General features: G+C 38.6%; 3 protein-coding genes across 4 annotated transcripts; 1 reads left to right on the forward strand and 2 right to left on the reverse strand.

Annotated features, from left to right (window-relative positions):
- The first annotated feature begins 225 nt into the window (after window positions 1-225).
- LOC136238145 (probable phosphoserine aminotransferase) lies at window positions 226-3,178 on the forward strand. Its single transcript, XM_066028497.1, has 8 exons — window positions 226-561; window positions 616-676; window positions 1,600-1,669; window positions 1,722-2,002; window positions 2,061-2,219; window positions 2,272-2,433; window positions 2,484-2,694; window positions 2,920-3,178. Exons 1-8 carry the CDS (start codon window positions 496-498, stop codon window positions 3,029-3,031), a joined length of 1,122 nt encoding a protein of 373 aa, XP_065884569.1. The 5' UTR covers window positions 226-495; the 3' UTR covers window positions 3,032-3,178.
- LOC136239278 (probable serine/threonine-protein kinase DDB_G0267686) lies at window positions 3,080-8,731 on the reverse strand. Its single transcript, XM_066030006.1, has 5 exons — window positions 8,295-8,731; window positions 7,008-8,201; window positions 6,749-6,896; window positions 5,446-6,407; window positions 3,080-4,119 (listed from the first exon to the last, which is right to left on the reverse strand). The coding sequence occupies exons 1-5, from the start codon at window positions 8,691-8,693 to the stop codon at window positions 3,169-3,171; spliced, it is 3,654 nt and encodes a 1,217-aa protein (XP_065886078.1). The 5' UTR covers window positions 8,694-8,731; the 3' UTR covers window positions 3,080-3,168.
- Window positions 8,726-17,779, reverse strand: LOC136238140 (uncharacterized). 2 transcript variants are annotated; one of them, XM_066028490.1, is made up of 5 exons: window positions 17,526-17,779; window positions 12,610-13,480; window positions 12,533-12,570; window positions 12,002-12,484; window positions 8,726-9,097 (listed from the first exon to the last, which is right to left on the reverse strand). In XM_066028490.1, exons 1-5 carry the CDS (start codon window positions 17,725-17,727, stop codon window positions 8,778-8,780), a joined length of 1,914 nt encoding a protein of 637 aa, XP_065884562.1. In that variant the 5' UTR covers window positions 17,728-17,779; the 3' UTR covers window positions 8,726-8,777. The 2 variants fall into 2 exon arrangements, with proteins under 2 accessions (XP_065884562.1, XP_065884561.1); XM_066028489.1 differs by having other exon boundaries at window positions 12,533-13,480.
- Between the last annotated feature and the right edge of the window lie 6,304 nt (window positions 17,780-24,083).

A 24,083-nucleotide genomic window follows, 5' to 3' on the forward strand; every position in this document is an offset into this window, starting at 1 on the left:
GTTAAATTTTACAGCTAGTGGCTTTACAAAGTGGAGTCAATGGAGCCTGTTAATAGGTAAATACAGGAGCAGTGGCAAGTATATATATATATATTGTGTGTTTTTCTACTTAAACGGCGGAGCTCTGTTTGAATACTTAGCTGGTAACATGGGCATATAAGAAAGGAGCGTACTTGAGCAATTAGCAAAAGCTAGGGCGTGCGATCCCACGTGTTTTTACACGTGCTCACGCCATGCAGCGCACGAGACAAGTGGTGTTACAAAAAGGTGATCGAAAGACATTACTGTTTTGTTCATGCAAGAACAAGGGCGAGTTCTGGTTGTTTGAAGCTCCGACTTCTTTTATTTAACTTGCTTATTTCTTATAAGCGTTTATTTGTCTATTACGTAGACGTTTGATATTTATTAATTTCCGCGGGAATTTTTGCTGGTCGCTGAACACATTTATACATCCATATCTTGCTTAAATTTCTGTAAAGCAAAAGTGATAAAGTAATGGCAGCAAGAAACCCAGAGAGTGTCATCAACTTTGCCCCAGGTCCTGCAAAGATACCAGCAGAGGTACGCAAATGGGTGAATATTTTGCACCATAATGTTAGCTTATTTATCCTAAAGGTGCGCAAGAGAGTTCAGGATGGAATCCACAGCATTAATGGGTCTGGAGTTGGAATATTGGGTGAGTTTACAGCGTGTGTCTAGTCGTCAGGTGGACAAGTGACCTTTCCATATTTGTAAAACTTTTGTGATTGTTTCTTGGGAAAACGTTGTCACGTGTTCCAAATGTATGTCAGCCTGATACCATAGAGTGACTAAACAGAGGTTATCTTTTAACACAACTTAGTCAACAACTTTTAAATATATTGGTTGTTCTGTGTAATTAATTCTTTTCATAGTCTCGCGGCGCCCGACCCTAAAAAGAGGGTCTGGTGAAACTGTGTACAAAAAGTTTGGCGCTGCCGGAATGTTGGAAGCTCCAATCAGACCGCTCCATTTCAAATTGATTATGTAATGCATACATTTCAAAAGATTCGCGGCTTACAGTTAATTACATCCGGTGACTCTGCCGCTTAAACTCATTGAGAAAACAGCCATACAATTCTGTTGGGTTCGTTTTAATGTTGAATAAATAAAGTAGCGCTATTAGTTTGGTGATGCTGTAAGCGGATCTGGTTGAATGGATGTTGTGACGTAAACAGTGTGCTTACGTAACAGGTAAAACGTCATCCAATAAACATTCCAGAGCTCAAACTTTTTGTACACAGTTTCACCAGACCCTCTTTTTAGGGTCGGGCGCCGCGAGACTTCTTTTCAATGAAAGCACAGTGAGCTGGATAAGAGCAATGTGGTTGTTTACTGGCTTCCATATCTACCAAGGTACACAACCTAAACAATGTGGCTGGTTACTGATGAAAAGCCATTGATGTGCTTTGCTTAGTGACCCTCCAGTGCTGCCAACAGTATACCAATCCTATTGTGTTGACAATACCATTGTAATAAACACCTGTGTATTAAATTCCACTAGTTAATCAGCATCTCTTATTGATGATCAGCTTGCTTAACTGCAGAGCTGTTGTTATACTAACATACTTTCCACTGTAGAGACAAGCCACAGATCATCACAATATACAGCTATTAACAAAGAAACTACTGATAAACTTCGTACTTTATTGTAAGTTGACTCATTTAGTTTGAAATCCTATCTATATGTTTGTCGTTCACAGGAATGTCCCTGCTAACTACAAAATCCTTTTGATGCATGGTGGTGGAAGTGGACAGTTTTCAGCAATTCCACTCAACTTGGTAAAGGGAGATAATCCTACTGCTGACTACTTTGTGACTGGTACATGGTCTAACAAAGCTGCTAAGGAGGCTGAAAAGTACTGCAAAGTCAACAAAGTTCTTCCAAAGATGGACAGCTACACTGGGGTCCCTCATCAGTCAGAGTGGAAGCTGAACCCAGAAGCTTCTTATGTCTACTACTGTGAGAATGAAACTGTACATGGTTAGTCTGAACAGTTTGTTGTTACACCAATACTACCCATTGTTGTTTCACTTTACAGGTGTGGAATTCCATGATGTACCTGACACTGGCAAAGTACCATTAGTGTGTGACATGTCTTCAAACTTCCTCAGTCATGAAGTGGATGTCTCCAGGTATGGTCTAATTTATGCTGGAGCACAGAAGAATGTTGGATGTGCTGGTGTCACTATTGTGATAGGTGAGACTACATACTTTACATTGTGAATTTTACTACGTGACATATTGTGTAGTGCGTGAGGACTTGATTGGTCATGCTGATTCAAAGTGCCCCATCATCCTGGACTACAAGCAGATGGCTGATATGGACTCTGTCTACAATACTCCATGTACAGTGGCTGTGTATGTGCTTGGACTAGTATTAGACTGGATCATTGCACAAGGTGGCATCAAAGGTTAGACCATCCCTAATAGTAGGCTTAACATTACCCAGTTTTCTTTATAGCAATGAATAAGAACAGTGCGGCCAAGTCCAGCATGTTGTATAATGTGATTGACCAGTCAAACGGGTTTTACTACTGTCCAGTAAAGGATAAGTTTCGTTCAAGGATGAATGTCACATTCAGAGTTGGTGGAGTTGAAGGGGACAAGAAATTGGAGGAGAAATTTATTGAGGAAGCAAGCCTGAGGGGAATGCTGAGCCTTAAAGGCCACAGGTAAAGGGTGTTACTAATATCATAATTATTATAGTGGAACTTGTCTAAACTGGGTAAATATTTTCATATACCCGAGTTTCTATATTTGACTACTCTAAATAATGCCTCTGTATAGGTGACTGGTAAGACAGGTTTCACTGTAGTATATACAAAGGATACTTGTGCTACACAATGTTACTTTGTCTGCTAAGGTTTCTGTTATGAATTGTTTTTGTTGTTGTATAGGTCTGTAGGTGGCATGAGGGCTTCTCTCTACAATGCCATTACAACTGAGGAGGCAAAACAACTACAAACATTCATGTTGGAATTCATGAAATCCAACGTACATGAACAGTAATAAATGAAGCTGTCATAAATGGAATTATTTATTTGAGAACAATTGAAATTGCTTTATATTATGTAGTGAGCAGTAAATATTATATCATGTATTGTGCACATGGAATCTATTGTTGTAACTTGGTTACAAAAAGTGATTTAATCAGAACATTCTATAACACCCGAACATTTTATGCTACCAACAGATCCTCCAATGATGTAGAGCTTTGCATCTTCCGTGGTTGAAATGGCTGCACACATGCGACGACAGGTTGGTAGCTCTCCAACTCGACTCCACAAATTCTTCACTGCATCATATGTGTGTACTGTAGGACTGTCTTGCTTTGTGTCAGAGTCTCTTCCACAGAGTGCATAAAATGTTTCACCATGAACACTGGTGCTGCTGTGGGAAAATGGAATGGGAGCCAGTTCCTTCCATATTGTAGTTATATTACCAGTCAAAGCCGACTTCAACAACAGAGGTATAGAGACGCATGAAAATGTTTTCTTTGCCGACTGTTTACCATTGGGACTACTTCCTAGTCCACCAGCAAGATACAGAACATCTCCCTGTAACATTGGAGTAACTGAGGTTACTGTATAAGGTAATGATGCTGCCCTTATCCACTGGTTATCATAAACGTTGAGAACTTCTACTACATCAATAGATTGTCTCCCATCAAATCCACCAACTACAATAAGATAATTTGAATATCCGATGGCAGCTGGGTCACTTCGACTGGTCGGCACAGGAGGATATTCTGTATGCCAAGTACAGTTTGCCCCATCCCAGCTAGTCACCTTCCCTGTAACAGCATTCTTACTGTCAGCACCACCAACTACCAGTAACTTCCTTTTAACCACAGCAATGGCAAACAAGTGTTGAGGGGTGGATGGTAACACTGACCACTTTCTCTTTGTTATATTAAAGGCGTAGACCTTGAAGCTAGCATCAGAAGTGTCAGATCCAGTGTCACCACCACCCACATATATACTTCCATTAAACTCCACGACCTTGGGGGATCTCATACCTTGGGGCATTGGATCACATGACTTCCACAAACATGGTGGCTTCTTTGGCTTTGGATTTGGACTCCTTGGTGGTAAAATCTACACAAAAAAATTTGCAAGTAAATGTTAGTGTACTTAGATTGTGTTTACTAGAGGTAAAATTGCATTGGTAGTGGTCTCTATAGAGAGTTGCATACGAAGCGTGGGCTTAACAACAGTTGCTAGGTCAGCCATGTTCGAGGGCAAAATACGTGCTACAGCTGTTCTCAATGGTTTAGCGAAGTACAGGACATGTTCATTAGGTTAGTCACTTGTATAACTAGGATATATAGCTGTAGTCAAAATCCCACAAAGCCGAAATCTACCAAAAATTAATACTGCGCTTGTATATGGTTGATATTTGTTTATAACTTTCTTTATCCTAGCGCCTGGAAGTGATACTTGTTGTGCGTAGCTTATGGTGGCAAACCAAGAGTATTTGTCACAATTAGTCCCATTGAAATTTGCCCTCAATTATGGCCGAGTAGCAACAGTTGTCAAGCAATTTTTGTACACACATTTTGTATGCAAGCTCTCTATAGAGACGTACAGCATATGTAGCCAGATGGACAAAATTTTGCAAAAAGCATTTTTTTTAAATTCAAAAGGGTATCTTATTATTTACTCTTGGTAATACTTGTAACCTTTTGTGAAGCTGTCATCAATCACAAATTCCCTCAAAAATTTCAGGTCCACTGTTATGGTATCCTACTTATGGAGGGTTTAACTACTATACGTTTGATGGGTCTTTGCCAAATTGAATTTGAAGATGGCTGTAGACTCCTGTATATTTTGCAAGAAGAATAGGTTGGTCACGCATAATCATCCAAAGAAACGTTAAAACTAATTCAACATAGATATCTAAAAGACGAATTGTTTATCCATGCCCCAGGGCCATTACAGATGTACTCAGTGCAACGTGTTGTTTTTCTAGCTGGCAAACAAGCCTTGGTCGCATAATAATATATCATGTTATGATGTGTGACTAACCTCTGCAAGTAGTCATAGATACAGAGGCTAGAAAAATGGCATTTTTCAGATTGAGTTTAGCCTCTACACTTGTAAGGATTGAGATACTACACATAGGTGTACATAGCAAGATATTTTCTCTAAAATAGGGGGGCTGTTTTCCAAGCTAGGTACAGCAGCATGCAAAGCATGATCTCTCTAGAGGTATGGGGCTCACAGGAAACAATTTTACACACTGACTGCTCTTTTAGAACAACTGTTCTATTTGATCTTTTCCAAACCAAAATCAGAAAAGTAATAGGGAGTCCTTGCCCCCTGTTGCTATGCCTATGCTACAGTCAAGCTCTTGCTTAAATTTTCTCTCCAACTTCAAGGTAAAAATTTCCATATCTATATACCAGCTACCCAGTTACTTACGGGACTTGGTGGTCTTGTTTCTCTCAAGGATGATGTCCGTGGTATAGCTCCTCCATTTTGGTCTCCTTGTGACATATACTTGTTCAAGGCAATGTCTTTATCCAATACATTCATCATGGCTATGGAGGAGGATTGGATTTCTTTAGCTTTAAGCGTAGCAAGCAGGTCACTTATTTCAACAATTTTTGGTCTGGTAATGGCCACATTATCCAAACATCTTATTGCCAATGACTTTAACTGCTCAATGTTCCCCATTTGTTCTATAAGATGGCTACGACGTTCTTGTTCTGAGTGGCCAACAACTTTCCGTGTCGCTGGATCAATGGTAACATTAGGACCCTTAGGGGTGGGCCACTGGTGGGACATACAATGGATCACAATACCACCATAGGAAAATATGTCCAAAGGAGTATCATAAACCGGCTCTGTCTCTAATGCTTCTGGGGACATGAAATCCAATGTTCCTGGTGCACGAGTTAGCTTAATTCCAGCACCCTTGGAACTTACATCAATGATTTTAGCTACACCGAGATCGGCCACTTTGGCTGTAAACGATCTTGTAATGAGGACATTGTTGGAGGAAAGATCTCGGTGAACTATTGGTGGATCAAAGCTGTGCAAGTAGCGGATCCCAAGGGAAACATCATGTAGAAATGATAATTTCATGTACACAGGTATTTCAGGATATTTCTCAAGACATGTAGTTAAACTGCAGTACATCAATTCCATTACAAGGGAAGGAAGTGTAGAAGTGGGTGGATAAAAGATGCCATAAAATTGGACAATATTAGGATGATTGAGACGGGCACAAATGGAGCACTCTTTGACGAAACTCTCTCTGACATAGTTGAAATCAGAATAGTCCACCACAAGGTTGGCATGGATTGTCTTGACTGCACATTCTGTGCCATGCCACATCACTCTGCTGACAACTGCTGTAGCTCCACGACCAATTTCCTCTTCTGTTAAAGAAAATCACATAAAAGCATACAAAAATGATTTATAGATTTTCTTGTTCAATATATACCTGTGTATTATACTCTGCATTGAGTGCTTCACAGTGATGAATAAATAAGCAAATAAATAAAAAATCTGCGACTGCTGCTGGGCATGCTGGGGGTCTCCCCACTCCCACACAACGTCGTAAAGCCTACCAAATATGGGTGCGGCTTACCAACAAACCCCCAGGGTGGTTGAAATAGACTTAGAAAATGATACAAATGGTGCAAGGCGTCCTGTATTGCGTGCATGTCTAGGGTGTAGCCGGCACGTATAAATGTTAAATATTTACCACGGTGCGTACCTTTGATCGTGATATCCCTCAGCGTCAGCGATCGGAGTTGTGAAGCTTCACGAGCTAATCGCTTCTCTCGTTCTTTTGCGAGGAACTTCTGTTTCTCTTTTTCCTTTTCTTTCTCTTTCGTAGCGGCCAAGGCTACGGTTTTATCCATTGCGAGTCACAAGAATATACGAACGTGCGCGGCCTTACTTAACTTTATGACACCACAAAAACCTTCCCCTCAATAAACGAGTCGATAACTTTTAATTTCAATTTATCATGTTAATTCGTATTTCCTTAGCTTTTCCTTCAAAATTTCTATGTTAGTTAATAGGTCAGTTTCCCTACTTCTTATGCTAGTTAGTTCAGACTCTAAGCTGCTAACCGTTTGTTGTTGTCTTGTAATAGCTTTATTGAATTTCTCCTCTCTCTTGTAACTCTCTTTCATGTACCTGGTCAACTTGCTGTTTTGCTCATAAACACCAGCCAACTCTGATTGTAACTTCTCTATCACTGCTTTAAGGGCTAGTCCTTCTTCTTTGTGCTTTAATCTCAACTTCTTAAATCTGCTCTTGTATTTTAATTGTAATTCCCTTATTTCTAATTCATGCGTCTTTGTCTGTTCATGTTGCAATTGAGATTTTTGCGATTCAACTGTTTTAATGATACTTTCTCTCTCAGAGATAATTGACTGAAGTAACTCATTTACTACCATCTCACTAACTGAGCTATCATTCAACGTGGTTGTCAGTTCTCCATCATCTTTGATGTCCTTATTACTATTGTCAACTAGAGCACCGACTTCTTTGTAATATTCATCATCATCCTCATTGATTTCATTATCATCACTCTTGTTAGCTTTGTCACTCTGGCTTTTGTCAATCCCATTGCTGACTGGGGCAGCATCAGTAGACTTGGGCGGCAGGTTATTTACTATTTCAACTAATTCATTGTCTAATTCATTCTTGTCAATGTAAGCACTGCTGTGCTGGGACTCTGCGGCTGATTCAGACTCCAATCCTGAAGTACCGGTATCATATGACTTAGCTGGAATCTTATCGGACACAGCGTCTTCTTCCTTTGTGATCATGTCATGATGGGTAGGAACTAATGGTTGATACCCTTCTTCTTCATCCTCTTCTGTGTCACTTTTCACATGAGAACTTAGCTGAGGAAGTTTAGGGGGTGGCAGGGGAGGTAGAGACATGCTAGGATTGTATTTTGATAGAATGTCTTCTGGTAGTGGTAGCTCGTATAAATCTACATCTGATCTATTTTCATTATCAGACTTAATCAAAGATGCTACTTGTCCACTTGGGGGTTTTGCTGGATGTATACCTTCATACATATCAGTCTCGTCAGAGCTGCTCTGTCTAGATACCTGTCTAGTACGACGTCTGTGAGAGTTGGATGACGGACGAGGCAGGGGTCTGTCAAATGGTGGAGCAGACATTTGGACAGTTTGCTGCATTTGTCCCTGCACGAAAGGAATTAAACGAGTGTAGTGAAAAGTACAAATGAGTATGGGTTGACGTATGAACCACACACCTCAATTAACAAACACACACACCTTATTCTGATAATCACTCATTCTTATCGCACCATCACCCTCGTCTTCGTTACTCTGATCACTGCTACTACTCACTTCGCAGTCATCTGCAATCTTAGGAAACACCTCAACTATTTTCTCCCACAACTGGCCGTGTCCTTTAATGTTTTTATTTTTTCCAGTCTCTTGTAGCGCCTGAAGGAAGTAATGAACACCGGACGGCTTAGCAGGACTCGTGTCTATCGCTTGCAGCAATTTTGTTAGTCGCTCCACTTTCTCTCCGCTCGTGAGGACTGCGCCCTGGTCTAGCCTTATAGCTGACTTCGATAATAGCGAGAACACCATCTCACTGATGTCCAACAGCTCTCGAAAGTCTGGTAAAAACTGCATCAAGTCGTTCACGCACAACTCACTCGCCATGGCTTCGGTACGGGCTTCCCCTCACACGCTAGTAAAGTATCCGGATACAACCGGTCCGTAATCTGATTTAATAAGTGATTTTTTTTAGTGATCTGGTGGTACAGTTTCAGAAGGGTTTAGATTTACACAAGCACAACATACATTAACTATCTTGTATATAGTGTTCTCAGAGTTGTTGATGAGTGCAGTGGGTAACACTCCCTGGAATATTTTGTACTTCTTCTTCAGTAAACCAATAACATTCTCAGTCATCGTCTTCACAGCTGCCAATTCACCAATCCAATCCACCATTTGTACTTGTAACCTCTTCACACCATCAGATGGAGAAGGCACTGTGACTTCTGCTAACACCATTGGTGAGGCTTGATCATGGGTGAAGTTCCTGCCAGCTATAACAACATCACCTAGGTAAAAAATTGATCAACATAAGTATTGTACTATTGTAGCTAGTGCCTACACATATGCACACACTTGCACAGAACCCATGCCAGAGACAAATACAGGTGTATAACAGTCGGTCACTGGACATTTGCTGTCCAAATAGCCTCTGTGTCTGACCATAACTCAGTTTGTTCAGACATAATGTTGAAATGTCCCAATCTGTCCTACCACGACCAATCAAGCCTGCATATGACAGGACATTATGACCAGTACTGCAAAACGTTATATTTGTCTCTGCATACAAGTACATAGACCACATAACGCGAACACATTGATGGGAATAAATAACAGATTTCTGTTCACTTGAGGTACACAAATGGAAATTTTACATTTGAGTGGAGATCATAGAAATAAAAAGCAATGAGGTCACCTGCAGCTATTTCAGTCATACACAGTCTGGCCATAACTGAAGTAGGAATTAAATGTCCACTAGTATAGCTGTAGGTGTAGGTAATCTCCCTTGTTTTGCTGCATATCATTTCTATGATCCCTACTCAAACAACATTCCTTTCACTTGTTTGCTTACTTTTGTGTAACATGATTTATGACTGTGAACCAATTAATGCACGCTGTATTAAAGAAAAGAATTGACGCCACACAGTATAGAAATCAATTAAGCAACTGAACAATTAATTACTGAAAAGAATTGTGACCATTCCGCTTCATTTTCAGCTATGTTCCACCCATTATAAGCGCTAGAACAGCCGAGAAGCTGCAACAATCCATGACTGTATTCTCACACTGAAGCCATGACACATTACCATGACTCAACACTTACACAGCAATACAGAAAGAACTGGGACACAAAGGAGGACAAAGGTAAGTCCATGATGTATCCCTGTAGTTAATGAAAAAGCATGTCTCAGTAAGCCTGTAACCTTAAACAGTCAAGCTATGCTTGGCTGGATACATCAGTCAGCAAGTCAGTGATCAAATTTCTTAGAAACTTGTTGAAAGAGTTTGGGGTTACTCTGAAGGCATTTTTGGGGTTTACACTTTCCTGCCCAAAATTATCGTCCGGACACCAGCATAACTTTTTCATTGTACCTGCTAGGCAGTATTGGCAGGCACAATCAGGCCCCACTGTATTAGTGTATTATACAGCAATTTCTTAACTTGGCTCAATTCCTTTGGAACAAACTTTCTTGACGGTGGCTGCACCAGGCAGGTCATGCTGTACATATTTTGAACCTTTATTTCCATCTAACATACTACACACATCTTCCCAAGCAGTTAAAATTGTTATAAGACACACCAACCCAGGGGCGGATACAGGGGGACCAGTGCCTTCACTTCAGAATTTTTTAATAGTATTGCTCATTGAACATAGCTAGACACCTTAGACATAATTCAAACATTCATTATGCAGTTTATGACTATGTGTAATATAATAAACGTATCTGTAGCAAACTGTTACCCATATTGATAAAGCACAAGGGGAACTACGTGGGATAGAGCACCCTCTATGTTTAGAATTGAGATACTCTAATAGAACAGTCATTTACTCTAATAAAACAGTCAAGGGTACCATAATTATAAAACACTGTCATTTTAAACAACTTAAACACCTGTTCTAAATTGAGTAAATGACTTTTCTACACCCTAGTGACTATAGAAATTCTCTGGAGACACAGCTGCACAACAAATGCCAGGATCATCTATATGCTTATATTCAGGGGCATAGCCAGACTTTGGTGATGCCAGGGCCTAGACCAAAAAATAGTTACTACCTACTGACATTCTCCCCTCCACCTACACCTCCTTATTAATAACTACATATGTAGCTTGCTACACTACTTCTCTGAATACTGTGACTGATGATTTATTAGAGTATCTCGAATTATTGATGCCCGGGCCTGGGCCCGGGTTCTGGCTACACCTCTGCTTATATTTTTGTGACGTTTGCGCAGGGGACCTTATGCTAATTCTAAAATTTTCTACTTAATTTCAGCCAAAATTAGCACCAGAATCATTATCAAAAAGTCAATTTTTCAAAATTTCTTTACAGACTTTATAGCTACTACAGCTCAGTAGCATTTATGCTTCCAGCATTGAATTTTCATAGGCATTTACAAATTTTAGTCAAAATTATCTCACAATGTTAAGGTTTCAAAATTTCATTAGGGAGCAGTTTAAAGTAATTCTGCATGGTTTTTAACTCAGTATCTTCCAGCGTTTGAACTATCAACAAATGTCAGTCAAAATTGTGACCAAATCAATCTCAGAATGTTAATTTTTCAAAATTTCCTTGCGGGGGGGGAGGAGATGCCTTCCAGACTTCCCTAGAAAGATCATACTTCGCATTTCGTGGAGTATGGTTCAAACACTGTGTTGTGGAGTGACTTCTACCTGTGTGCCCTCCCTTAGCAAAATCCTGGAACCGCCCCTCCAACCCGTGATTTCACAACAAACAAAACAAAACAAAACAAAAAAACCATCGGGTGCATGTTCACAGTTGGCCAAATAATAACATGTATCAGCAGCATTGGATAAAAAAATTCATGTGGATTAAAGGTTTGCTCAAATTATTGGAGTTCATAATATATATAAAAAGATTATGAACTCTTGGTTTTACTAATCCACAAAAATTTCTAGGTGCCCTTGAAAACATGTGCACAGCGCTCCCTCAATTATCCAAACACTTGATTATCCGAACAGTAGAAATGACTGCTCTATTAGAGTATATTATCTAAGATGTATGCTCTATTAGAGTATTTGAACAAGCCAACAGGGCTTTGATTATCCACACTTTTTGAATATCTGAACATGTCTTGGTCCCAAAGAGGTCGGATAATCGAGGGAGAACTACAATTAATGATTGTATAATTGTTGTAAGACCATATGCAATCAGTGTACCACATGCTAACCTGGTTGAAGATATTTCATCAGCTCACTTTGTTCCACAATCTCTTTACCGTACATTGTAGCATCAATGCACTTGGAAGCAAAAGAGAACGTCCCTTGAGGGGTAATCCCAATAAGAAACTTCACAGTAGTGGGTTCCCCTGCATGATACTCAACAGATACTTCCATACAATCAACTATCACACAAGAGCTCCTGCACAAGCTCCTAAATGGTATAGGCATGGTCATCCTCAATATCTCTGGTAGTGGCCACTGCACCATAAACATGGACCGTACGTACATTATTTCCAATACACGGTGGAAATTTTTGACAACAGTACAGCAGCTTACTCCAAACCTATAGCCAATGTCTTCATCTTCGTGGTTCTGTCGTAGCTTCATCAGGAACATTACGACTTGAGAGAATTTAGATAGCTTCGTTTTGACAGGTAAAAATGCTGACACAAAGTCGAAAAACACTTTCAAAACTTCATAGCACACAAAACCTGCAGAAAACAATAATGTAAGGACACACAAGAGGAAAGATATCTCACCTGTATAATACTCCAGGTACTGTTTGTTGTCCTTCAATAGTTGTTCATTTAACTGTAATCTATCAATCACTTGCTTCAGTGAAGAGACTTGCTTTAAAAGTTGAGTCTTTTCTGTACGTAATTCTTCTAGTTCAGCTCTTCGAATTATTGTTAACCCACTTTCTTGATTAGTTAACAAAGCTTCTACAATTGCTTGACCCGTTTGATTAGTTAACTCACTAATTGCTCTACTTGTTAGAAAAGTTAGTCTAGCTCCTCCAACTGCTTGACCAGCTTGGTTTGTCTGTCTTGCTTGACTAGATTGGCTAACTGCTCTACTTGTTTGACCAATTACTCTACTTGTTTGACCAGTTCCACCATTTGCTTGGCTAGGTTGGTTAGTTGTTCTAATTGGTAGACTACTTCCTCCACTTGCTTGACCAGTCCGAATATTTAGTACATTAGTTGCTCCACTTGTTTGACCAGCCCATCTAGCTCCTCCACTTGCATGACTAGTGTGGCTAGTTAGCATATTAGTTGCTCCACTTGGCTGACCAGTTTGACTAGTTAGTGCTCCACTTGTATGGCTAGTTTCTCTACTTACTTGACCACTCTGGCTAGGTAGCACATTAGTTGTTCCACTTGTTTGACCAGTTGGACTAGTTAGTATATCACTTGCTCCACTTGTTTGACCATTTTGGCTAGTTAGTAAGCTACTTGCTCCACTTGTATGATCACCAGTTAATCCACTTGCTTGACTAGATAGTTCACTAGTATTTCCACTGGTTTGATTGCAGACACCACCACTAAGTGATGCTTGTTTACGGACAGCTTCGGCATCCAACTTTTGGCGCCTTCTCTTCTGAGCACGAGCATATCTCTCCCCATTAGCTGGACGACACTGATAACCCATATTAAGTGTTGGTAACCAATCGGGATTGGTGACATCATACAGTGTTGATGGCTTTCCTAAAATACACATAATACATAGTTACATTTGGACAAAACAGTGAATAAAATAGAATACAGACTATAACGGATAATTACTGTTTATCAAATAGGTGCTTTGATACCAGCGAGAACACATTCAGGCGTGCAAACATGTTTACAACATAAAATATACTTGTTCCAGTACAAAACCATTGGGAATGAACACATGTTCACCTCTTTGATATTACTATACAGCATTTGGCAGGGCTCAGGTGAGTGCAACCAACTATAGAGGTTTTCCTCTTTCAAAATGTACCTACAGTAGAGCCAAACCTGTTGGAACCGTCCTTGTGGTGATTTTTCTGTTGTATCTTTAATTTGGAGAGTTAGTTAAGTGAGGTTCCAGTCTGTATGTAGAACGTTAAGCTTTGCCAAGAAAGTACAACTTGATCAAAGTTATCAAACCGCTTAAAACTACAAATACATTCTCTCGAGTTTTATCTGTCATGTAAAGAAAACCTTGATACTGCCCTTTTAACCTGGAAGGGATTCACTACAGCCTAGGAGGCCTGCTATGTTATTCTTCAGTCATCAAATAACATGTTGGAAATGTTGTTTAGAGTGTCTTGAGAAATTCATATATCAAACTGTAATGAAAATACAGCTAACTGCTACAAGTTCTATACAGCCTCATATACAACATATCAGCTGATCTTGTTTTGTGACAGACAATACGTAAGTGATTTCACATGTCAACAACCAGAATTAAAAGAAAGTTTGGTATCAAAAGCATTAATTTTGAGCAGGGTGGCTTATTTTGTAGCAGATGTCTTAACAGAACTTGTTCCCCTACTTAAGATTTTAAATGAAACTTTTCCTTGATAAAGAGGTAAATGTAACTGTCTAAGGTAAAACCCATTTAGCCCACTAGCATTGAATTTGCTGAAACTCCACAACTAGTTAGCTATACTCACACACTATCCATTCATAACTACAACTAGTCCTATGATGTTGAGTCTGCTCAGCTTGGCTTATATGAACTGTAGACTACGGAGACAATAAAATTTACCTATAAGATAGGAATGGCCAGCATTTACCACAGATTCAGTTTCACTGGTTGTGTAGTTGGTTTTTCGTCCTGTACCTTCCGTATTGCTATATATTGCCCACTACTAACATGTTGTCTTATCCTCGCAGACCCTATTCTCCTGGGTGGTGCTTATTAATTAGAGATTATAAGTAACCCCTTAGAAAGGGTCTGTATACCTTTTATTGTATGAGAAATGGCAAGTGATAATTGGTAACCACAGATGAGGTGACAATTTGAGGTGAACTGTATCACACAGCCATAAATGGTTGTGTAGTTGGTTATTAAACACCCCCAGAGTGCATGCCAGTATGACCTGTACAATGGATATGAAACTAACAAAGTGCCACCTGTTTCGTCCCCCCCTCCCCCATGAAATAGCCATCAACTTTATGGCTCTGTTCTTTTAATGATGGCAGTGTTTAATAGCCTTGAAATCTTTGTTTGGGACTCGTTATTCATTGCGGCGTGGCATGAACTCATCCATTTTGTGACAGTGTGTTCAGGAGGATTAGCATAATTATGCAAAGAAAATGGTGAAAAAAATTGGAGAAATATCATGAAAGTATTCAAAAGACAAACCAGTACACTTTTTACAACAAAAGAACATGGTAAGCAAGCAAGCAAAAAGTGGTAGCTCTTCAAAGCATTTGTCTGAAATGCATACACAAAAATACTCACCAAGAATTAAGCATATAAATCAGTGTAGCTACCTCCGTGAAGCAGATGATGTTATGCTACTTCTAAAAAACCAGGCACCACACAGCTAGCTAACATATCTGGAATTAATCAACTATGTATTGCTATTTTATTACTTTAGTTAATAGGTTTTGGTTTAGCATTAATATATCAATTAAGTTACTGTAATTTCGGATTTTGTAATTTTGGGTTTCGTAATTCATGAAATTTTCGTAATTCATCAATATGTTGCTATGTATAAACAAACCGCTTTTAACAACATATTACACACAGAAGTATCTTCTAAACTGTTTTATATAATGTTTTTTTCTGCCAAATTCTCTCAACAAAGCCTCAAAGTAGCTCTTCATACTCGTTCGCATACGTAGAGGTTATGCCCCCTTTCCAACTTGAAGGAATAAGCAAATCCTGATACTCTATGAGGCCTGCACCATTGTTATTCAGTTGTTAAACACCTCTAGAACCCAAAGGGAAGGTAATTCACAAAGTCTGAGGAGAGTTGCCACACCCGTACTTCAGACTGCTGGAAAGAAACCACCTCAGAGCAAAGTTTACCTGTTTGGAACAGACTTCACTTCGCTTTTACTATTTACATGCAGCCAAGCTGATTAACGATTTTGCTCACGTGGGTGAGTACAGACAAACATAAATAGGTAGATAGGCACATAGGTAGGTAGGTAGGTACACACACACACACACACACACACACACACACACACACACACACACACACACACACACACACACACACACACACACTTTTACGAAAACAATCCAGGCGCGCCCACAGCCGCTGTGGGCACTTGCATGGTTTAAAAATAATTTTCACTACAACTATTATGAATGATGTAACAAGACCTAGTAACATTTTCAACTTGACACAGTAACAAAAAAAAACAAGGCAAAACCATTGTTGAACAGCTGCCCTCTGTAGCAACACATGATTAGTTTCACATCCTTAGAAGTCCACAGAAGAACCTGAGAACATGGATACCATTGGTCTGAGGTTATGTCATGTTAACGACCATGATAATTTACAACAAATATCGAAAACAAGTGAAAATATTAGATGTCCTTCGAGACTATGGAGTATGAATTATTGTAACATGACCTCAGTGATGGTTGTTCGAGACTGTTTAAAGAAGTAGTGAGATACAGTGAAGGATGGATGTTTATTATTATTATTGTAAATAAAGACTATCCAGTGTTACAATTTGAAGAAACTCAGTAAGTACATGTGCATTAGTTGCCAAGAAGCTTTAAGCCAGATGCAAAATTCACCCTAAAAGCTGTAATTAAACAGCTTTGAACCACACGACAATACAGATATACAGCGTTTAACAATTATTCGTTCATTAGCCAATTCATACTGGTGGTTTTGGAGATGGAATAGAATGTCTGGCCATGTTTTATATTTGTTCAAAGTGCCCTAGAGTTACATAAAACATCGTGGCTAGATGTAACAGCGTCCCGTGAATACCTCTATAGGGATACGTATATTATTTACAGTGGGTTGTATACAATCACTGGACTGGACTAGTGGATTTAGGTATGTTCCCCTTTCACCAAATATTTGGGCAACTGGTTGTAAGTATGCTAGTCTCATGTAGGTAGACCACTCCCCCTGCACGTAAAGAAACACACACACACACAAAAGGTGTGATCATCAGCTATGTATCAGGATAAGTTGTATCAGGAATAGCAAGACAGTTAACTGTTACCACTTAATTTAGCTGACTCTATGGCTATAACTTGTATTTAGGATAGATGGTTACTACAACACTACACACACATGTACTGTATGGTTCGTACTTCATGATAAGACGAATGGTAGTCATACAATGGAGGTTATGGCAAGACAGAGAGTCGTTATACAAATTGCACACAATCCCCTGGCTAAGATGAACAGATAGTACCAAGTAGACAGGATCACCTACATATTTTACATTCAATGTAGCAATAGCTACAACCAGTTGGCCAAATATGTGCTAAAAAAGAAAAAAAAACTTGAGTCCAGTAGTCCAGTCCAGTAGTCCAGTCCAGTGCTTGTATGCAACCTTTACAGTGTGTGCATGATTTAGCAACACCATTTCAAACGGGCGGATTTGTGGGATTCTTCTGCACTGAATGTGTGCATACATGTGTGGTGCATATACGTGGTGAAAATTAAGCTCGGCCAGTCCTTAGCCTCTCGTGGTTTTCGTTACAACATAAGGTTACAACAAACAAATCGTCGATATTATAGTGCGAACTACTCGAGGTGTGTTGTGCACACTACAGTCAACAGTAACACGTCACCTGATAGAAAATGCAGTGAGCACACTCTGGAGGAGACGGTAGGTTCCCAGTTCTTTTTCTTTATTTGAGTGATCCATAGTCTCCTCCTGTTGGCAGAAAGCTCTTGAGTTTTCTCTCCCTGGTTTGTTAGTACGGCTGGTATACGATAGAAACTGCTAGATCCACGATTTCGACAATTAATAACGCAGCAATTGTGTGGCATGGCCTTGGCTTTGCCTTGAAAATGGCGGTTAAACTGCCGCTCGATTCTATTACTCGCGCGTGATTTATTGAAATGCGCGCGCCACTGCGCTGATTATGATGAAAGTGATTTTATGATTTTACATTCTTAAATCTTGAAAAAGATCTACATTGAACTTTAATGGAATGATAAAAACGTTGTGATACTGAGCTAGCTAGCTACAAAAATGTAGTATATCTTAAGTAACTGGATCCAGCCACTCTATAGATGTTTGGTGCATGGCCGCCTTGCCAGAATCTTCTCCTTGGATACTCTGGTGGACAGTATCATCTCTAACAGATGACTTGTCATGTGTAATAGTAAGGTTATAAAATTTGATAAAGTAATAGCATAGATATTATAGCTTCGTAAGCTATAATAGAGCTAGGCCATGCAGTTGATGGTGATAATGACCCTCAAGTGCTGCGGAAATTTCATTGGCCTAATAGCAAATTTAGTTGATAATAAAATTCTGCCAATAATTACAGATATTCAACCTTGGATTGTTTCCTATTGCATGCTGATTGGCCCGATAGAGTCTAAGGCTGGACAATGTCAATTCCAATTACTTAATTAGCTACAAAGCAATATAGAAATACCTTAATTGATGCATGTGAGTTGTAAACAACAATATCTGGCCAATATGGAGTTGGTAGAATGGAGGTTGGAATGGTAGCTTGAGGTGCTTCACAGGTCCAGTAAGTCAGCAAACACACTGTGAGCAATTACAAATAGGCAATCATCAAAACTTTGCATGATGAGAACATATATATACACTGTTAAAAATGAAGAGTATATAACCATGCACCACTCTAAAGAGTTCCCAGTGTAGGGAGGATTTACACCCCTGGAGAGTAACCAACACTCTGAAAAGAATTACCATTACTCTGAAGAGTAAGTGACACCACCTTCAGAGCATGTGTTACTCCTTTCGAGTAATGGTTACTCTCCAGGGGTGTTAAATCCTCCCTACACTGGGAACTCCGTAAGAGTTGTGGTTACTCTTCATTTTAACAGTGTAGTTGCCAGAATATATAAAGAACCTGGTTATGGTGATATCTGAGTCAATGCAACATGCAGGCAGCCATTTATGACAGTAATGTACTGTTGTAGGTCAAGTGGAATTACATATTAGCATTTTGCATCACACTGAATGGCAAATTGACAGCAGTGGGTAGAGTATTAGAGACAGCTCGTAAGAGAAAAGATAGGACGAACGTCTATATTCCAAGTCCTACAGGAGCTTCAGTAGAGTCACCAACCTACATAGGATTGGATAGAAAGTGTCTGCAGGTCAGACTTATAGTGTAACATGTCAGCTGATTTTTAGCATTAAGATATATGCAGGTAGATAGTTGCTTCAGAGCATTAGTATTATTTATTATTGATAATTTGTAAAGCAAGTATTCTCAAGGCCATGCATGCTATAAGGTATAGCTGCAGACCTAGCTGAAGCTGCAGGGACCAGAAGTAGCACTGACACAGGACAGCAAACTGATATTTGCTTCTCAGGATATGTATAACACTTGGACAGTAAACTCCATGCAAGGATGGGGCAGCTTGGATTCTAACTTCCAACTTGAAACTGCATCTATACAAATAAACTAAATCTCAGTAAAGAAATTATGGAGTTTCTGCAGATCAGTTTGTACTCACCATGAATATATATAGAAGTGTATCAATCAAATGAGTTATCATTTGCTTATTATATAGCATCAGCACTCAAAGAGATAGATACAGCTTTAATTTCCAAAAAAATTTGGTTTGCCCCTCAGTGATAAACCTTAGACAAAGGTGTTCCTTGTGGTAAGATTCTGGCACCACTAAACAAATCATGAAATACATTTTGCGGGATCTATATCAGATCCAGTTGCAACACTGATTTGTGGCATCAGTATCACTTAAGAGCAAGTGGTATTGTCAGTATATCCCTTAAGAAAATGCTCCATTGAATCGGCAAACTTTAGAGCAGGTTTCCAATTAGTTTTGGAAGAGACATGCATGCAGGTTTCCCATCAAGGAGTGCAAATTTCTACAACATGCATGGCTATTTATTCTCAAAAGGCAAAAAAAATTTATGGCAGATCTGTCAACTTTTTGCTGTGATACTCAACTTTTTGGGCTGGTTTTCAAGTTCTCACGGTCAGACACTAATTTCTCAAGGTCTCTGTAGGGTTTTGACTGGAACCAATGCAAGCTTAAGTATTTAGTTAGCATCTTCAGAACCACTAAATGTTTCAACAATTATCATGTGGCTGAGACAACTTGCAGCCTAGACAAGCCACACAGTCTGCATGACTGGAATTCTCTACTTAACAGGAGTGGCTTATGATTCAAATGTCACATTGATATGCAATTCAGTTCTTTACTTGAAATCATATTGGTTTATTTTGAAATTGTGTTGGTTTGTTTCAAAACTGAGTCATTTCAAACTTGAAACCAATTACGTTGGTTTTTTAAAGAACCGATTTGGTTTATTTAGTTTGGTTTGGATTCAAATTGAGTTTATATTATATCACCATTGCCAGCACATAATTTTGAAATAAATGGCGCACCATAGCATAGCACACTGCTTGAAGGTTCTTAGTGTTTACTATTATTATTATCAAGTCTACCAGTAGGGTTTGTACAGAAGGCAGAGCCTGTACAAGGTGCTTCACCACTAGCCCAGGGAACCTAAGCGAAAATCATTAAGTTTAGTATCCTAAAGTAAAGCAGGACAAATGCTGAAAAAAAGCCAACCTCAGCGTGACTTCTATCTGCAGGCCACCCGGATACCGGCCAAGCACTACTAATTTGTTAAACTGCTTTACTGTAGTTGTACCCAGTTATACTGATAGTATAATATCAGTAACTTTAAGTATATGGAACATAACTCTCAGTAAAACATCAGTGAATGTGGGTTTACTGAAAACTACTAAAATAATAAATAATTAATTGTTCCATATATTGGGAATATACTACTCTAGTAAACTAAGAAACTTCAAGCAGTGGCAGCTTGATTAAAAATTCAATAATGGAGAATTCCCATCTAGTGTTACATTGTTGTGATTGCTCTATTAGAGTATCTGAATGTTCTATTAGAGTATATCAATCTTGTGTGTTCTACTGGTATAAGAGGAGGAAGCATACATGTGACCCCAATTAATATATGCTAAAACAGTGTGGATGACCCAACTTATGGTGGGATAAGGTTTGGGAGGATACACCTTCTCCTGAGTAAGATAATATACCAACAAACTAGTCCGGCAGACAGCAGGGTGAAGTCTGCAAAATGGCCTAGGCCTATAGTTTATTTTAATGCACTTTGGATTGTCCTGAAACAATATTCTACCTGCTGGACAGGTGTCAGCCTTGGGCGTTTTACCATAGTAACCAAAGTTTATTAGCTGCATAGCAACCATACAAATTTTACAAAATAGCTTTTGTGGGTTTCAGTTTTACCCAAAATTGTTTGATAACCTGACCATTTAACAAATCTGAGGTATTAAAATTAATGTCAGAATAATTTTTTATTAATGCTTTACAGCACAAGTGCTGAAGGTCTGTAGGTAGGGACCCGCCGATTATGCTGGCATAATTTTGAGCATAATAGGTACCTAAAAGCATTGAGCATAATACCAGCATAATAGGTTAAATATTTGTACGATAGTGTAAATTCTTGCTGGAAAAATGACAATTGCAAAATAAGATCGATATACTCTAATAGAGCAGTCAGTAACTCTAATAGAACAATCATCAAACTGACTGTTCTATTAGACTATATCGATCTTTTCTCTTACATGCAGACATGCAGCAAGAATTTATTATTTGTGTTCCAGCCACTCATTTTTTTCTTTCTATACAGTGTTAAACTAGTAGCAAAGCATATGAACTAAAGCATGGACATTGAGCATAATCGAGCATAATAGGTAAATATTGAGCATTAATTTAAGCATAATAGGTGAATTTTTGAGCAATGCAGCATAGCATAATAGGTAAAATTATGAGCATAATCGGCGGGTCCCTATCTGTAGGACACCTGGTCCTACAGCCTGCTCAAAGACTTTAGCTACTTAGACTTTAACTACTTAAGGTGTGTTTGAAAAGTTGGAGAATTAAATAGTTCCATAAACTCCTGAAGGCATCATTATGCAAACTGTAGTTACATATATCTCAATAACCATCATAGGGCCTGCGGGCACAAACTACACCCTGTCACACAACAGGACATATCTCAGTATACTGGAGTAAAACATCTGCATTCTACTACTTGCAAAGATAACCAAATGCTTAATGCCTGCTTAAATTGTCAAAGCCATAGCACATTGGTACAAAAGTTATGAGTGATTAAAGTTCATGCCCACATGCCCTATATTCACAGGCCGGTCACATTTGCTCCCTTAACTTTCTTTAGTTTGCTTATTAAGAAAAATTGTTTAAGCCATACCATAATGACTACCATTATACTTTTAGACTTGTAGACCTGAGAGAACAAACACAGTTTTCTGGTAGGAAATTCAATTCCGGTCTTTTCCTGTTGAATGCATTATGATAGAATCAAGTGTCTCTTGAGTATCTGGTGCAAGATAATGGTTTGCCTCTTTTTGGTTTTGCTGGTGTGAAAAAGCTAGGTTAATGCACCAGCTTAAGTCCATGGAGTGCAAACAATTTATCAGGTGCAGTATTTTTCAAAATCTAACCATAACATATATTGGTGCTAAAGATAGAATTTGAGTTTTACACTTAAAGAAATTAGTAGATCATCAAATGTAAACTCAAAAAGTAGTACTTGCTATATACTTGCAGCAAACAGGAGTAGCTATGCCACAAAGCACTTGTAGTGACTCACTATACAGTGAATAGTGTATGTGTTCTCTTCATCTATGCTTAATAACTGCCTGGTGTTTAGATTCTTCACACCTGTTCCACTATCATCTAGTTTAGCTTATTTTCAAGAAATACTGGAAGTCATGCCTTATTTGGGGCATCACATGTGGTATCCATGTCATAATACAATTATACAGTAGCTGGGTCATTCCATACCAAATCAACAAACAAAAATCCGGACCCCTTTCGATTTTCGTGAAATTTGGCACCAACATGGCCCCTTTCAAGAAACTTTCTCACACCAAAATTTGGCTCATTTCATAGGTCTCCCTTTAAGTTATGACCACTCAAAGTTTCTGCTGAAAATTTTATTTTGCTTACATGTCTTCAATAAAATGGCCATAACTTTGCTTGTGATTGACGTAGAAACATCTGGTTTAGATTTTTGAAATTCTTATTAAATTCTCTTTCAGGTGATATATAATGTTTTATAATCGTTCAAAGGAAAAGGTCAAACCACAAAAATGTAGCTTTTTCCTTTGATCTTAATTTTCAAAAATATATATTCTTTAATTAAATATATTTTTGGTTTACATGTTGCTCTAATAACTACCATTCATCACTGTGAGTTTAAAGTTGGGACCAATAGTAGATCATGAGTTATAAGTGTTAATGTGTAGCCTTGTAATCACTGTTGTTTGTATGGTTCAAATACGCAAAGATGCAATACGAATTGCAAGTAACTTTATATAATAGTACGTCACAATTATTTTATACATTGTTGGTTTGTAAGTAAAGTTAATTTGTTTATGTTTTGTAAGAAAACCCTGTAAAAGCTTGTAATTAAATACATATACTCAAGTAATTTACCCCTTATCAAGCTTGTATATATTGTTTCTGATTATGACACCAAGTCGAATATTCAAGTTCAATATTTCATCATATAGTAGTGAAATATTGAACTTGATGAGATTTTCACTAGCTACAGTAACTGCTACTGTTAGCATTTAATGCTGATTGTTGATATGCAAGTACGTATTTTGATACACAAATGTAGCTATAGTGGAAACTGTCTAAGCCAGTAAGGCCAATTTTTTTTTGCCTTAATAATGTAGGTGGCTATTTATATAGTTTGATGTGTACAAATCTTTTACTTGAACAATTTAAAGTTGGCCCTTAATAGAAAGGTGGCCTTTCATTACAGGTGGCTGCTAAGACAAGTTCCACTGTAATTTGAAACACTTACAAATAAAACAATGTTATGTAGCTGCATTCACACAGGCATGAATGTTTCAATATTGTAATCTACTAGAGCTTTTCTAACAAGTAGTAATGAACAACTGATGTAGTATTAACATTCTTTTCAACTTATACCTTCAAAAATTCAATTGTGTACTGATATCAATGTATCAAGTTTCCATGTGAATGATTGTAGAGGCTGTCATGCAATATGCACCAGTTGTAGTCTCAACTTTTACTATAACACTCTGATTTAACTTTGAAGTTAGTTGCGTTGACCCTTTCTTTAA

Source organism: Dysidea avara, chromosome 11 (assembly GCF_963678975.1).
Source record: "Dysidea avara chromosome 11, odDysAvar1.4, whole genome shotgun sequence".
NCBI lineage: Eukaryota > Metazoa > Porifera > Demospongiae > Dictyoceratida > Dysideidae > Dysidea > Dysidea avara.

Bases quoted from the DNA above. Each gene is read 5' to 3' on its own strand.
- LOC136238140 (XM_066028489.1), bottom strand. From the start codon at position 17,727: ATGCCACACAATTGCTGCGTTATTAATTGTCGAAATCGTGGATCTAGC. The intron at 13,481-17,525 runs GTGACGTGTTAC...TGTGTATTTTAG, and splicing joins CTCACTGCATTTTCTATCAG to GAAAGCCATCAACACTGTAT. The intron at 12,485-12,532 runs GTGAGATATCTT...TGTTTTCTGCAG, and splicing joins GTACCTGGAGTATTATACAG to GTTTTGTGTGCTATGAAGTT.
- LOC136239278 (XM_066030006.1), bottom strand. From the start codon at position 8,693: ATGGCGAGTGAGTTGTGCGTGAACGACTTGATGCAGTTTTTACCAGAC. The intron at 8,202-8,294 runs GTGTGTGTGTTT...CCTTTCGTGCAG, and splicing joins TGAGTGATTATCAGAATAAG to GGACAAATGCAGCAAACTGT. The intron at 6,897-7,007 runs ACATGATAAATT...TTGTGACTCGCA, and splicing joins AGCTAAGGAAATACGAATTA to ATGGATAAAACCGTAGCCTT.
- LOC136238145 (XM_066028497.1), top strand. From the start codon at position 496: ATGGCAGCAAGAAACCCAGAGAGTGTCATCAACTTTGCCCCAGGTCCT. The intron at 1,670-1,721 runs GTAAGTTGACTC...TGTCGTTCACAG, and splicing joins GATAAACTTCGTACTTTATT to GAATGTCCCTGCTAACTACA. The intron at 2,434-2,483 runs GTTAGACCATCC...TTTTCTTTATAG, and splicing joins TGCACAAGGTGGCATCAAAG to CAATGAATAAGAACAGTGCG.